Here is a 14,328-nt window from a genome sequence, read left to right as displayed (position 1 = left end):
CATTTGGAGGCACCGTTATTAGAGTTGATTGATGATCATGAGTTTTATTTTTTTACATTAATGATCTGCCCTTAATATGAATGGATATCATGATTCTGAAAGTCTGCTTGTATCAGATGTTGAACTTTTGCAAGTTATATCATATCTGTCCTCACAGAGCAGGGCTAATCTGACTTGGTTCATACACAAGAAGCGCAATCAAGACTAACTAAAGAATTTCATATAACAATCTCCTTTTAAGTTAGAAAACTGGAAGTGAAACTCTAATGAATCAGTTCTCAAACCATTTTGGATAAACAAACTGGAACTTACAACATCATTTGTTAAGTGACCTGCCTTGAAAGTGAGCTTACGAAGGTCCCTAGGTTTTCCAGATCCTTTATGGGACCCCAAATTCTGCCATTACAGACAATTTTTTTGATAAATTTAGTAAACCTCAGGATGAAGTTTACTCTTTCGCCAAGCCCAGTAGTTTGCTCGAATTGGGTCCACTCTTTCCAAGACAGAGCAAATGGTGTTAGCAAACTTGACATCAGATGTGTCACTTGTGTCACTTGCAGAATGCCTGACGCTTTCAATGACACTAGTGAATTCACCACTGGGTTTGAAACCATAGCACAGAAGATCCAATAGCAGGCCCAAAGCAAAAACACAGTTGGGATTCGTCTTAAGTACCTCCAAACATAAGGAAGACACCTGAGAATCTCTCACTAACAATTTATGGTCACCTTTGTACAACCCTCTAAGGTACCTCCAAGGACTTTCATTTGCTGGATTAGACATAATGGCCTTCACTGTGAAGCTGACTTCAGATTCTCTCACAGCTTGCAGACCACCCAGGAGGGGAGAGTGGGTCATGATGAAATACCTCTGTTCAATACCAACTAGATGATTAGATTTAAAGAAAAAAAAGATAATAAGGAGAAAATGAAAAAAAAAAAATACCTCCAGGACTACAGACCTGATTCCAAACAGAATTATTGAAAATGTCATCCTCAAGCAATTTTTCACAGTACTCGAGCTCATCCTCCCAGCCTCCCAATGTCTCAAGAACCCACTGTAGATAGAAACCTTTCAGTCTAAAAATCCACCTAAAATATGACCTGGTTCAGGATAACACAGCTATTAATGCTTGAACTAAACTCACCAGCCTATGCGACCAAACGTGGTAGTTTTTAGAATCAAGGGCCAGAATCTTCTTTGTGAATTGAAGTTCCAGACTGGCTGCTTCAGTTCCTAGTTTCTCTGCAACCCAACGTCTGTGATGCCTGTAGAGATCCATTCTTAGGATAATATACCTTGCTAAAGACATTAAAATGGAAGCCGAATATTATTTTACACTACCATTGAATTTAAAACAATACAAATAGTATCGTAAAGAAGAAAAAATTGTAGGCATTTGCTAATGAAGAAGGTCAAGGGACTTTTCTCATTGAAGTTTCTTGCATGATGCGGCACAATAGAGGGCTAGGTTTGATCCCCAGAATTGCCTAAAAAAGACTATGAAAGATGTGGCTAACATTAACTGCAGACTGACCATGATATCCTATTCCTCTCACCAGATCTGATAGTTTTTGGGGTTTCTCTCAGCAACATGTGCAACAAAATCCATTTCATCATGCAGATCAGTATTAAGTGCTTCCAATACAAGACGTCTGAAATGCCAAACCTATACATAATGTAAAGAAAATATTGCACGAATCAGCTGGTATTTTCAGAGGTAGAGAGCAAGACAGATTAGACACAAAGCAGCATATTACAGAAAAACACAAGAAAAATGCAAAATTTAAATCAAAATCATCAATTACAACCAAATAATGCTGCTGTTGACTGAAATGAACAGAATGCAGTAACAAGATAGGCTATTATATATTCAAATGAACATAATGCTTGCGATGATGGCTAGCAACATCACATGCCAAACAAAAATCAAAACCAAATAACATACTTCGTTTAGGCATATGATACTGTTACCACTTTTCCAATTCTTGTTCTTCAAGTGAGATGAGTTCAGTGCCATACAAAATATGTATTACCTAGTGACAAATCAGACCTTTTTCTAATCACTTTGCTTTTTTCCATGGAAACATTCTATTAAATATGTAGCACATAGTCACCACGTGGTCAGTGGGAACATTTCTCATGCTAGTCCCTTCCAATCACATGATGTGTTCTATTCACCCGCACCATATGATTGGAATTTGGAAGGGACTAGTCCCATAGACTTGCAAATCCTTTTCTTCTCTCATAGTCACTGATTTCTTTTCCTAAAGCTTCTTAAACACATAAAAGATATGTGTTTCCTCTGCCACAACATCTTTGAGAAAAGTGAAAATTCTCCTTTATGCATCTTGGGGAGAATAAAGGAGGAAAAATGAATGACAATGCTTGCACCAATATGCTCAACCAAATGAACAGATACCTGATCTGAGAGCATTCACATAATTAAATTAAAGTCACCTCTGGGCCATTTACAACTTGCTCTGATGTCTATGGGTTATTAGTGTGGCCTACCTCCATGCAAGAGGGAGATCACAAGTAAACTCTGGTTAGAACTGTGGCCCCAGGTGGGAATATCTCTTCAATGGAATTGGTGTCTCCTGGCGCATATGTCAGGTCCTCATAAACCTCCTGCCATGGTCGAGTGGACCCCTCCACCCAATGATTGCATCAAAATGAATTTCAACAATAGTGCCTTGGGGGTGCCCAGGTCCAGCAGGAGCCAGGGGCGTCTTCAGAAATTACCGAGGCGAAGTTATCCTATCCTATGCTAGTCCGGTTGGTGTTGTGGATTCGACCACCGCTGAGGTGTCTGCCCTCCATTATGGTGTTAAAGCTTTCAAGGACCGTCTTCAAGAAATTTTTTTTATTGAAGGTGATTCCAGAGTTGTCATCAGCTGGTGCTCGAGATCCAGCTCCCCTCATAGAGACATTGGCTCATTCTATCCTCTATCTCAGACATTTTATCTATCATTTCATGATTGTGGCATCATGTTCCTAGATAGGTTAACTCTTCGGCCGATAGATTAGCTAAACTTGGGACCTCCCTACAATCTCTCATTGTTTTGGATGGTCCCCCAACTCTGTAACTCAGCTCTGCTGTAGCATTCTCTATTAATAAAATCAGCACTATTTCAAAAAAAATAAAAAAAGCACAGCTGATCAAAAGGGGCCAAGCAGATGCTAACAGTATTTGCAAACTCTGTGGATATAAATTAGAATAAAAAAATCACATCTTACTGCACTGCACATTCATCAATGCTCTGTGGGGAGCAATTCTCATGATATTTGGTATTTCTATCTGTTCCCCAGTTCCTTTTCTTAATTCATATCAATGCACCATTCTTGCCCCCTCCCCAAGCATGGAAAGTCATTGTGAGAGCCTCAATGGCTGCAATCCATGGAATCTATGGCTGGGAAGAAACAGTAGAACATTTAAGTGTTTAACAGGTTCACTTTGCTCGGTCATAAAGGGAACAGCTCATGTCATTTTTCAATGGTCCTCCTCCCTTCATGAGATGCTTCCCTTTCTCATCTCAGATGAGAAAGTTCTGGCAGCAAGTTATCCTCTTCAAAAATGAGAAGCTTCCCACTGCTCCCCATAGCAGCCTCCTCCTTGTGGACATTTAAAGTTAAATTTTGATCTTCACTTGGAAACTCAGGGCCAGATGAGGATCGGGGCTCCATTAAAGACCGCAATGCTTCTATCATCCTCTGCTTTTCTGGTTCCATTGGCATCTCAGATGCAGCTGAAGTAAAAACAAGGGTCCTCCTCACTGAGGTCAAGCTCTACACCGTTTATCAAATCCCAAGACATTGAGGGAGATTCAGCAAGTCCCAGTGCCTGAATCTCCAAGTACCTCGAGCTCCCATGGAGGGTCTGATACATTCTTGATGAGGTCTCAGAAATTGTCTCCTCATGGACAAATCAGCTGGTTCCATATCCCAAGATCAGCCAATTATCTGCCTGAGCAGTTTGCAAAAGGAGTATCTAGGCAGTCCTTTCAAATTGGGAACTCCCTGCCATTGTAATTGAAGAGATGCTTATTCTATATCTTGTATAAGCATTCCTTGTTATTTTGCGTGCTAATTCGCATCCCTTAATAAAATCATACCGCCATTTAAAAAAAAAGAAAAAAAAAAGTGTGGCCTACAATGCTGATGTCAAATAAAGGTGAAACTTTCACCGTGTACCTTGCACTTTATGCCTGCTAAATAGTGGTGCAAAACTTCTGAACAAAATGGTTTTTCTTTATACAGATAAATTAAACAAGATATATACTCCGGGACAGATGTTTCGCAATTCAGTTTCTACGGTTCAATCCTAGCTTAGTCACACGGACCAAGTACAATTTACCCTAGTCTTTCATCTAGCAGTAGATCCTTATCATCTTTCATATTTGATACTTAAATAGTCAAAATCGTCTTTTTTCTTAGATGCGATCTCCAAACAAAACACAGCATTCAGCAGCAACTATTTCTTGGACCACTTAAATATCGAAGCTTCAATTTGATCGCTATTACACTACGATCCATCTAACAGAAATCCAAGAGAATACCCAACAATAAGGAAAAGCAAATGATTTTGAAGCAGAAGCTGGACCGATATTGAAATTAAGAATCTGACATAACTCAAAAAGTTACAAGAACTTAGAAGACTCACAGTGTAGTTCCCCGGATTCATTTCGATGGTTTCAGTGGTGAGTTGAAGTGCGCGAGGGCTTCTCTCGTCGGAGAGATAAACGGCACGGAAATAATCCATGGTTTCCCGGAAGTCGTCTTTGTAGGCGATGGAGACGACCGGGTTGGGGCCATCGTCTTGCGGCACCGGCGTCACGTCTGACCACTCGGGCCTCCGGCTGAAAGGTATTCTCTCATCTTCGTCGGAATCCATGACTGCGAGCTGATGTGCGAGTTTCCGACTGAGTGATTGCGCAGAAGTGAACTCTTGATTTTTCTTTTGGGATAGCTATCGGCGTTTTTTTAGAGGAATGAATTTACAGCGAACAAATCAAAAGCGGACTGTAGTGGAAAAGCCCAAGTAGGAAATTACCTACATACCCTTTTCTTTGCGTGTAGCTTTGATTATACCTTTCGCAGGGTAGTGGAAGACAGAAACAACTGCAGCGTCTCTTTTGGTAGCGATGACGATAGCGGCCGGGATTGGGTACGCCTTGATAGCTCTGGGTCCTTCCCTCTCTCTGTTCGTTTCGGTAATCGCCAAGAAGCCCTTTTTTATCCTCACCGCTCTCTCAAGGTGAAGTTTGAACTGCAATGTCATTTCCTTTTTAATTCCCCTTTTGACTGTGTTGCCTTCCTGGTGCGTCAGACCTGATTCAATCGAACTTGTTTGTCTTCCTTTCCTAATTTTCTCATTTACGAGTAAAACGTTTGAACGTACTGGCTGATCAGTGACCGTTGTTAGATGTTAACCGGTTTCGCACTTTGGCAATGTTGGTGTTCTTTCACTAATTCGACAATGCAGCACCTATGGATTTTCCTTTAACCCTTCATCTCTGATGATCGTTGTATTTTATAAAGTTTTTAGCTTTGTTTGTGAATTTGTAGTTCCATCACTTCATTCGCTCTTATCTCTTCTTCCTTAATTTTTGTTTCACTTTTTCAGGTTAAGATGTCTTATATGTGGCTTATCGGAAATTTCAGTTATGATGGTCTAGTTGTCGTCCTAAATTTCTAAGAAGAGTAAAACATTTTGCAATAAGAATTTTATTGACTTCCTCTCATATTATTATTTTAAACCAAGCTGGGTTAATTTCTTATTTTGTTTCACTGCTGGTTTTCCCTTGAAGAAGCTGGATGATTCCTTAGCTCATTATGATGATGAGAACATGAAATCAGTGGCTTCTGTTTCTTTATATTTTTGTGTTTAGACGCTTATATGTGCGAGTTGTTTGATGAGTACAGCACTTTGTTATGGCTGGTGAGCTTGATTGTGCTGTCAGGACTGTGGAGGGGATTTCTTCCTCTAAAATCTATGGTATGGTGGCCCTACGCAGTTCTTCTTATCACATCTGTTGGTCTCCAAGAAGGGTTGAGGGTCATGTTCTGGAAGGCATATATGTAAGTCCAATAGTCACACTTGTAATTATCATAAGAAAAGCTTCAAATTTACGTTATCTTGATTTTTTTTTCTTGATATTGTTACCAGAAACATTTGATCCCCAGACACTCTTGAAACTTTTGAGCAAGTTCTCAAATTAAGAAACTTATCCACCCTACTTGTTTGTGGATGCTAATAAGTGTTTCATGATTGCTAGCACTGGTTATTGAACCAACCACTCAGCTTTTGAATGAAGCAGTTAAGCTATTGAATTATGTTGGTGCCACTGTGTTTGGTGGACCATAGTAATCAAGGATTCTTTCATATTTTAGCAGATTGTTGTTACATTGGAAAGGGAAAAGCTTTACTTTCTACTGTTCATTAGAAATTTTTTATGATATTTTGTGTACTTTCTCTGTTTTTAATTAATGTCCTTGATTAACTTTGTTTAGGAGGTTAGAAGACATGTTGGATGCTTTTGCTGATAGAGTTTCAAAACCTCGTCTCTTTGTTACGGATAAGTTGCTAATTGCACTCGGTAAAGACATTATACAAGCAACCAAAAACTTGTTCCCCCATTTGCTTTTACTATATGTTAGGAAGTAACATGTTACAGCACAAAATTGCTTATTGGTAAAGGAGCAGATTTTGAAGTGCTTATGAATCATTTGTAAACTTTTGGCAGCCATTGCATCTTTCATGTTTCTGATATTTTCGTCTCTTAATGTGGTTATGCAGCTGCTGGTTTAGGTCATGGTGTGGCTCATGCAGTCTTTTTTTGTCTTAGCCTCCTAACACCTGCATTTGGTCCAGCAACGTTTTATGTTGATAGATGCTCGCGGATTCCATTTTTCCTCATTTGTGGTACCTCTTTCATGCTTTCTCATATATCTTTATCTGTGTTGCTCTTGTCTTCTAGTTGGATGGTCAGAATTTAAAATCGATTGAAGCAAAGCTTCATCGTTGTTCTTCAGTATGTCATTCTTATCTTTTCTGGTTCATACAGTTAATTGGTTCAACTGGAAAAAGAAATGCAGATAGGACTAGCTCCCTCCATGCCAACTTAATATGTATAATTGTTGGAACTTGTCATTATGGGATCATTAACTGACTAGCAGAAACAAAAGGGAATTTATCACCTGCTAATTTCTTTGCCTATTGTTAGTATTCATCATGTTAAGGAATAGTCCCACATGGATTAGTGAGATAAGAAATCTTGAATTTATTAGTTGGCAGAAGAGGTTTCCTAAGTGGCTAGTCATTTTGGGGTAGGCTTTGGACCCAATTTATCATGGTATCAAAGCAAGTATTCGTATGTGAACATTCCACCCAAATTATCCACGTGCCTACACGTGAGGGGGAATGTTAAGGAATAGTCCCACATGGATTAGTGAGATCAAAGATCTTGAGTTTATTAGTTGGCAGAAGAGGTTTCCTAAGTGGCTAGTCATTTTGGGATAAGCCTTTGACCCAATTTAACACATCAGTTGGTCCAAAATCAAACAAATTGTTCAATGTGTTTATTCTAAATAATTAGTTGTAGAACTTAAAAACTTAATGATGGTGAGAATATATACAGCTCGATTAGCAATAGTTCTTTTTTTTGGTTATTTGACAATTTTCTTGTTGTTGATATTGAACAGCTTCTGATTATTTTTTATTATTTTTCCTTGACTAATGCTTCTGATTTCTGTATATTTCTGTTTATTTAAATGTTTCACCTTTATCTGGTAGCCATTATTGCTCTTGGATTTGTGACAATCCATACTGCCTCAATGGTCATTGCTTTCAATGGATATGCTGAGGGAAAGACAACAGACCAAATATTCGTTTCTGTTGTTCATCTCATTGCTTCTCTGGTGGTGAGTTTCTTACTGCAACATAGTGTCACTTTTGTCCACTGATACTCTTTCCATTTTCCTGTTTTTAATCAGACAGAATTTACAAGTCAGTTTTTCTTTGGATGGATCCGTGTCATGTTCTATAGTTACAAACCCTTCATCCTCTAATCATCCTTCACTTTCGGCGATTTTATCTCGTGTTCTTGAGTTACAAAACCTTATCCAATAACCATTTCTCATTTTTTAGGATGGCTTCATGTCAGCATAGACCTCTTTCTAAAAAATAATCTGATCGAAATAATTTTCATTTTGCAGACCCTGGTCAACCTTGTAACCGGTGGTTGCATCGTTGGAGTTCCAGTCCTATACATCATCACTATTTTGACTTTGCTGCATTGTGGAAGAGTGGTAACGAGAAGAATCACAGTAGCTGCGAACAGACAAGTAAATAGGCAAATAGGTTAATTTGTAAAAATAAAAAATAAAAAAATTCCTGTATGTTTGTTATGATTTCTCCCATCATCTCCTTAGGTTCCACTATGGAATCAGAATTCGGAAGATCTTTTGCATGAATTTGGTTAATGGAGACACAAATTTGATAGAAGTGCAAAGTTTCCTTTCCCTGCATTCTATTGACGAACATGATCAGATACAGTACACCAGGTTCTTACCCCGCATACCTGTTTACATTCATTCACAGAATAAAAAAAGTCAAGCTTGTCTACTATCAAATTTCATTCGATAAATTGAGTATTGGAATAACTTTCCGATTGTACACTTATCTATGGAAGGAACAAAGAAAACAAAGAGAATTTTATACACGTAGCTTGTCAACTAAGCACAAGCTCTACGGAACTCTGCTGATTCCATACTTGTTCTCAAAATGAAAAAATTAATCAACATAAATTCACTATATCTTTACAGATTGCAGTGGTAAATAATAGAAACTTTGATTGCAGAGGCAATGAGTCCTTCGCTGATCTTGATTTCTCTCTTCACTTGAGGAAGAACTTCCAAATTTCTCTGTCAGTCATCTCTGTTACTACATGAGCACCAAATACCCCCTCCTCATCCACCATTGCTCTTAGCTGCTTGGCTCCACCGTTAAGGCCAACTAGATTCTTTTTCATGGCCAGGTACATTACCCCATATGGGGGTCGCAGGCACTAAAGAAAAGAAAAAGGTAAGCTTAATAGTTAGGAACCTTGTTGTAATCCACAAAACATTGAGGAAGAACAATAATTATGAGTGCGGAACCTTGTTGTAATCCATAAAGAGAATCAAACCTTTTTTATGAGTGCATAAAGTTTCTTCAGAGAGCTAACTGAGTACGGAATCTCTGTCATCAAAATCACATCATAGCCACCTTCCCCGCTGTCCGTTTCACTTCCCCTCTCCCATGCACGGCTCCCAGAAAGCTTCCTAGACCGCCTAGCAGATTCACGACCAATGGCACTTCCATCTTGGCTGCTACACCCATCATTGAAATCCTCTTCCGAGAAACTGAGACGCATTGCCCCAGGGAGTACCTCATTTCCATCTCTCACAACTGATAAGACGGTGTGAAGCTCTTCCCAGTCCCCAGCATAGAAGTGGACCTCTGGGGCCAACGAGTTCCTGGATGGGGTCAGAGGGCTCTCAATTTGCCTGCTTTGCCTATCACGGGCCTGTTCGAGATTGGCTAGCACATTGGGTATTGTTGTGCACCGCAGAGTCTCTGCATTTATGTCTTGAAAGTGGACTGTTGAAGCACCCTGTGATTCACCAAGACTGTCAGATATAGGCGCTGCTACAGAAGTAAATTCGAGAGAACTGGTAATGCTTCATAAAACAAATCAAACATTTTGTTTTTGAACAGAAGAGTTAATGTAATCTAATGAAACTATGTCAAAATCCTCTAAGAAGTCGGAAGAATGGTTAAAAAACCATTTTTTATTGTTTTTTGCATAAGATAAAAATGAAAAATACCAAAAACAAAATATTGTTATAAACTCTTGACAAATCGTTGAGCCATTACCAGCAGGCAGAGAGGCTGTACTCTTTTTTTTTTTTTTGAAACTCTTTTAATTTATAATTTTAATCTACCTTTGATGCTAATGGTACATCTGGAAGTAAACAGAGAATGTTAGCAGGTGTTGGTAGATGAGTACCTTCAGGCAAGCAAAGATTCCAGGAAGTCCATAATTGCAACCAAGCTGAATAGGCCAAAAAGAACATGGAATCATTTATGGATCATCACAACCAGAGCAGAGTAAGAGATGCCAATGAAAATCAAAATAATTGCCGTAGAACCATGATTGTGAATCATCAGTCTTATGAAGTCAAAGCTCCTGAATTCACGAGAATATAAAGCTTTGGAACCATTTGAGTAACAAATATTTTGACTCTCATTTAATTTCATTACCTCCAGAATTTTCTTGCCTCTAAAGCTTAGTTGCCCATCACGTATCTCAAGCTTAAGAACATTGACAAGATCAATTGAACTCTCCCAAGATTTCAGAGATCCTGCAGCAGCAAAATAGTTTTTTTCTGGATTAACACTAAGCAGTATCAATAGTCAGACTTATCTGATATCTAAACATCTTGAATGATGCACGTACCTTCAGATTTTGACGATATAATCTCTGAACTGGTGAACCCAATGATATCAGCCACACTAACCCTTCCCTGTAACATGAATAAAGTGTCATTACTTTCAAGCTTAGAAAAGAAGAAAAAGTTCAGACTCCTATGCAAAATACCCTTAACAGAACAAAAAAAAAAAATTGTGTTCCGTTAAGGGAGCACTCAACATTATCATAGTCACGATAAATCCTAGGCTCTAGAACATTGTTTAATGACTCGAAGAAAATTAAAAAGAATGCTTCAGTTTTGAAAATAGTAGATCATGGTAAACGTGGGATCAGTAAATAACATAAATCCCCTGGATTGATTGGGCAGAAAGCTGAGATATGATATACCTTAAAGATGTTGATTCCTTGCAAATCTACATTTTCGCCAACGTATTTGTACAGATGTGCATTCTGTTGTTGGAGTAGGGACAACTTGAATTAGGCATCAAGGTTAGATTGACACTATTCTCCTACTCTCACTTGACAGATGTTAATAAACATTGCACCATAGAGGAAATCATCATGCAGCTAAACAAGAACATCTAACTCAATAATTAGAAAAACCAAAAGTACCTTTGAAGGTAGTATCTCAACAGCAGGGGAAGGAAGATGCAAATCCCTTTCAGAAATGGTGGAAATGGCCTGATTTGCCCTGTCATGGGGTAGCAGCCCGGGTAAGCATTGAGCTAGGAGAGACGGTGCCCGCATCTTTGCCTGTATCTCTGGCACAGGGAAGCTAGCCCTCTCTACTCGTCAATGAAAGCAGACAACTGCATAATTATCAAATTCGAGATCAACATCTGTCAAAGGAAATACTAAAAAGCTCCAATACTTCTTTTGAACATGCTAATGGTATGAAGGTAACTTGATCGCAAAGACATATTTTCTCCAAAGAAAGTGCAGATGATTATTTAAAAAAACAAAATCCACACGAAACAAAGAAAATCACCATGAAGTAGTCAGTGGAGGAGACACCTTATATCCTATATTACTGATTAAATTGACGATTCCAAAAGAAATTAAATTCCAAACAGCTGGACTCCCAAAAGAAAGTCCCACATAAGTAATATTGAAAATTTATGCAAAATCAGGGCATCCCCACATGTCAAACTCTCTTAGAGCAATTGGAACTAGGAACTATCATTAATCGACCAATCAAGGTCCAAAGCTCGTAGATGAAGACGAACAACCACGCATTTTCGAAAATCAATACACTAGTTAAATATTCATATAGTTGCGTATGATCTATATGCACTACCTACAAACCAAAACAATGGGTGCACAAAAAAAAAAAAAAAACAGAGCTAGATCCTCCGCAATAACCCAAAAAAAAGGCCATTAAATCCCCTTCCCCTACAAGCGAAAACAGAAAATCCTTAAATTCTTTAATTCAATTCTACTTCCAGCATAAAGTCCTCAAACCAACAAATCGAGAAAGCGTATGAACATCAGGACTAAAAACCAGAAAAGTCCAAAAGCAGAAAGCAAAAAAAAAAGATAAAAAAGAAAAACCAAACCTTATTCTCAAGAAGATAAATAACAAAAAAAAAAAAAAAACTCGCATTTTAGAAACCAAAAGAAGACAAAGCACAGGAAAAATCGCAAAAATACAAAACAAAAACGGAAGGTAAGAATCCAAAAGAGGCAACAAGGAAAGGATCCATAAACCTACCCAACTGGAACGAGCTCAGGGGCGAAAGTGAAGGGCGAAGGGGAGAGGACGTCAATAAAATGAGAAAACAGAGCGCCGAAAATGGAATGCAACTTCATAGAAGAAGCCCTAAGTCCGCCATGAATGCAATCTGCGTTAAAGCAGTCAAAAAACAATTGCTCCACAAGAGTGAAGAACGGGAAAGAATAGGAGGCGAAAGGAACCATCTACGCTGTCGATGCCCCGACGCCGGACATTTTTTTAAAAGGCACATTATTCCCATAATGCCCCCAAAACATTTCTCGTGGCACCGCTTCCAGTCTTGACAACGCACGTCCACGCACGATGGCCGTTTCGCAAATTCCCCCAACTGCATGGGCTCTCAACTAAACCCCCACGCATTTTCTTCAGAGGCAGGCAGAAAATCGGATTCGCGTGAGCACAACTCCCCCCATGTGGGTCCCACTAAAAAGCCGTGACATGTCAAACTCGCGGTAAAAAAAAAACCGAGCTTTCTTCCCCCGGGCCCATCGACTGGCACGAGCGAACCCTCTACCGCGGTGGGGGGTGCCGAGGGAGCGACCTCCGACGTGTGGAACGGCTTAGCAGCTTAGACCCTTGACACTGGATACACAAAGGCGAAAACACGTGATTAGTCCACCAAATGTGCGACAAAACATGTTTAATTAATCCACGAAAACGCTTTTATTTGGGCTTCTTCTCTTTAACCGTCCAAACTAAAATAAACCATAGTCAACTTTGATGACTGTACACGTGTGACCATTTCCACGTAAGTGACGAAAGTGGGAAATTAAATTAAAGCTGCGGTGGTGGGTTGTTGGAGGGATAGGAATTTAGGGTAGGCCGGTTTATATTTCTTCACCTAATTATAGCTTCTAGAAACCTCCGGAGAGAATGGAGAATAGCGACTATGGCATTTATTAATTGGATAAAATAATCCAAATCTGGATATTTCTAATCCTACTAAGAACCATTAACTTGTTGGATGTGTAGAAGATGAGCTTTGAATGTTAGCCGGTAAGGTGAACATGGTCATGTTGTCAATAAGTTATTACTTTAGACATGCTTAAGGTATCACTTTCAAGTCTTCAAGAGGCACTTAGTTCTATGAGGGAGTACTTTGGGGTGGCATTCAGTCGAGCCAAGTTCAAACTTGTATATGTTTGAACCAAGTTTAAATTTGTATATTTTTTAGCTTAGCTTGATCTGAATCGAGTTCAAGCCTAAAATTAGAATCGAGCTTAAATCCAAATATTTTAACCGAGTTTGAAGTCGAGTTCCAATCGGATTCAAACTCTAACCTTCATTTAAAACTAAAAAAAAATTATAAAAATAAATAAAGAGAATATTGTGATGAACTTAGTATCATTGAATTGCAAATTATCACAAAGGAGTCGAAGACTTTGCAATAAAGCATACTAATGTATAATAACCAGCTTAATAGACCTAAAAGAAAGAGTAAACACCTTTATCAATAGTATTTATTCTATTGGCAAACAACAACATTAAATGTTGAGGGACCTAAAAGGGTTGAATAATCGATTGTCTTTGAGGTTTGACGTAAATAAGAGTAACTATCAACCAACTAAAAAGGGAATTGACAAGAGCAATTAGAGGAAAAGGTATTCTCTAAAAAAAAATTATGCTAACGAGTCAGCTCATGAACTAACAAGCCGAACTTGGAAAATCTCGAGTTTAGCTTGTTATACTTAATGATCCTTATTTTAAGTTTAAGTTCAAAGCTGAGTTTAAGTAGAAATTGAACTGAGTCGAGTTTTTTTTTAGCCACACTCGCACAATAGCCGGTTTGGCTTGGTGCCACCCCTAGGTGTACTTGATGACAATAACTAAGTTTCTCAAGTAGTTGATGTTAACTTTGAATGTGTAAGGGAAGATATGTTCATTTCATTAGAGAACTACTAACTTACTTGTTAGAAAATCTTCGATGTATTTCTTTGATTCTTTTGAAATCTCTTTGAAAAGTCCAAGGCATATATATGTCTTTTTGTGATAAGCAAACAAAAACACGATGATATCTGAGTTTAGAGATACAATCAAATTTTGTTTCAGAAATAAGAGAAGAGATAGAAACATAAACAAGTCTCCTAAAAGACATAAATAATCATTTTATTTCGATTTTTT

General features: G+C 38.5%; 3 protein-coding genes across 3 annotated transcripts; 1 reads left to right on the top strand and 2 right to left on the bottom strand.

The window, feature by feature from the left end:
* Positions 1 to 198: 198 nt before the first annotated feature.
* On the bottom strand, positions 199 to 4,978 carry LOC137958391 (protein farnesyltransferase/geranylgeranyltransferase type-1 subunit alpha). The gene is made up of 5 exons (XM_068805383.1): positions 4,664 to 4,978; positions 1,560 to 1,669; positions 1,148 to 1,268; positions 962 to 1,057; positions 199 to 870 (listed from the first exon to the last, which is right to left on the bottom strand). The coding sequence occupies exons 1-5, from the start codon at positions 4,892 to 4,894 to the stop codon at positions 427 to 429; spliced, it is 1,002 nt and encodes a 333-aa protein (XP_068661484.1). The 5' UTR covers positions 4,895 to 4,978; the 3' UTR covers positions 199 to 426.
* A 157-nt stretch (positions 4,979 to 5,135) lies between these two features.
* On the top strand, positions 5,136 to 8,579 carry LOC137958386 (gamma-secretase subunit APH1-like). The gene is made up of 6 exons (XM_068805371.1): positions 5,136 to 5,257; positions 5,926 to 6,081; positions 6,514 to 6,599; positions 6,800 to 6,925; positions 7,796 to 7,923; positions 8,218 to 8,579. Exons 1-6 carry the CDS (start codon positions 5,145 to 5,147, stop codon positions 8,365 to 8,367), a joined length of 759 nt encoding a protein of 252 aa, XP_068661472.1. The 5' UTR covers positions 5,136 to 5,144; the 3' UTR covers positions 8,368 to 8,579.
* Positions 8,580 to 8,624: 45 nt separating this feature from the next.
* Positions 8,625 to 12,383, bottom strand: LOC137958377 (uncharacterized). Its single transcript, XM_068805360.1, has 8 exons — positions 12,187 to 12,383; positions 11,088 to 11,284; positions 10,863 to 10,925; positions 10,503 to 10,569; positions 10,307 to 10,407; positions 10,053 to 10,097; positions 9,189 to 9,656; positions 8,625 to 9,068 (listed from the first exon to the last, which is right to left on the bottom strand). Exons 2-8 carry the CDS (start codon positions 11,220 to 11,222, stop codon positions 8,898 to 8,900), a joined length of 1,050 nt encoding a protein of 349 aa, XP_068661461.1. The 5' UTR covers positions 11,223 to 11,284; positions 12,187 to 12,383; the 3' UTR covers positions 8,625 to 8,897.
* Positions 12,384 to 14,328: the final 1,945 nt, after the last annotated feature.

The sequence above is a fragment of the Aristolochia californica genome, unplaced genomic scaffold, assembly GCF_029961685.1.
Source record: "Aristolochia californica isolate CCGP_79_NKW_82.1479 unplaced genomic scaffold, dmAriCali1.0.hap1 SCAF_1, whole genome shotgun sequence".
Classification (NCBI taxonomy): domain Eukaryota; kingdom Viridiplantae; phylum Streptophyta; class Magnoliopsida; order Piperales; family Aristolochiaceae; genus Aristolochia; species Aristolochia californica.
Note: the sequence above shows the minus strand (reverse complement) of the source record. Positions and strands in the feature narration are given on the sequence as shown.

What these genes read in the sequence shown, in the direction of transcription:
- LOC137958391 (XM_068805383.1), bottom strand. Translation starts at nt 4,894, where the DNA reads ATGGATTCCGACGAAGATGAGAGAATACCTTTCAGCCGGAGGCCCGAG. An exon ending in TGAATCCGGGGAACTACACT is followed by an intron (nt 1,670 to 4,663) that starts GTGAGTCTTCTA and finishes CATTATGTATAG; the next exon opens with GTTTGGCATTTCAGACGTCT. An exon ending in CCCAAAAACTATCAGATCTG is followed by an intron (nt 1,269 to 1,559) that starts GTGAGAGGAATA and finishes GGATCTCTACAG; the next exon opens with GCATCACAGACGTTGGGTTG.
- LOC137958386 (XM_068805371.1), top strand. Translation starts at nt 5,145, where the DNA reads ATGACGATAGCGGCCGGGATTGGGTACGCCTTGATAGCTCTGGGTCCT. An exon ending in TAAGTTGCTAATTGCACTCG is followed by an intron (nt 6,600 to 6,799) that starts GTAAAGACATTA and finishes GTGGTTATGCAG; the next exon opens with CTGCTGGTTTAGGTCATGGT. An exon ending in ATCTCATTGCTTCTCTGGTG is followed by an intron (nt 7,924 to 8,217) that starts GTGAGTTTCTTA and finishes TTCATTTTGCAG; the next exon opens with ACCCTGGTCAACCTTGTAAC.
- LOC137958377 (XM_068805360.1), bottom strand. Translation starts at nt 11,222, where the DNA reads ATGCGGGCACCGTCTCTCCTAGCTCAATGCTTACCCGGGCTGCTACCC. An exon ending in GAATCTTTGCTTGCCTGAAG is followed by an intron (nt 9,657 to 10,052) that starts GTACTCATCTAC and finishes GGTGAATCACAG; the next exon opens with GGTGCTTCAACAGTCCACTT. An exon ending in TTTATGCACTCATAAAAAAG is followed by an intron (nt 9,069 to 9,188) that starts GTTTGATTCTCT and finishes TCTTTTCTTTAG; the next exon opens with TGCCTGCGACCCCCATATGG.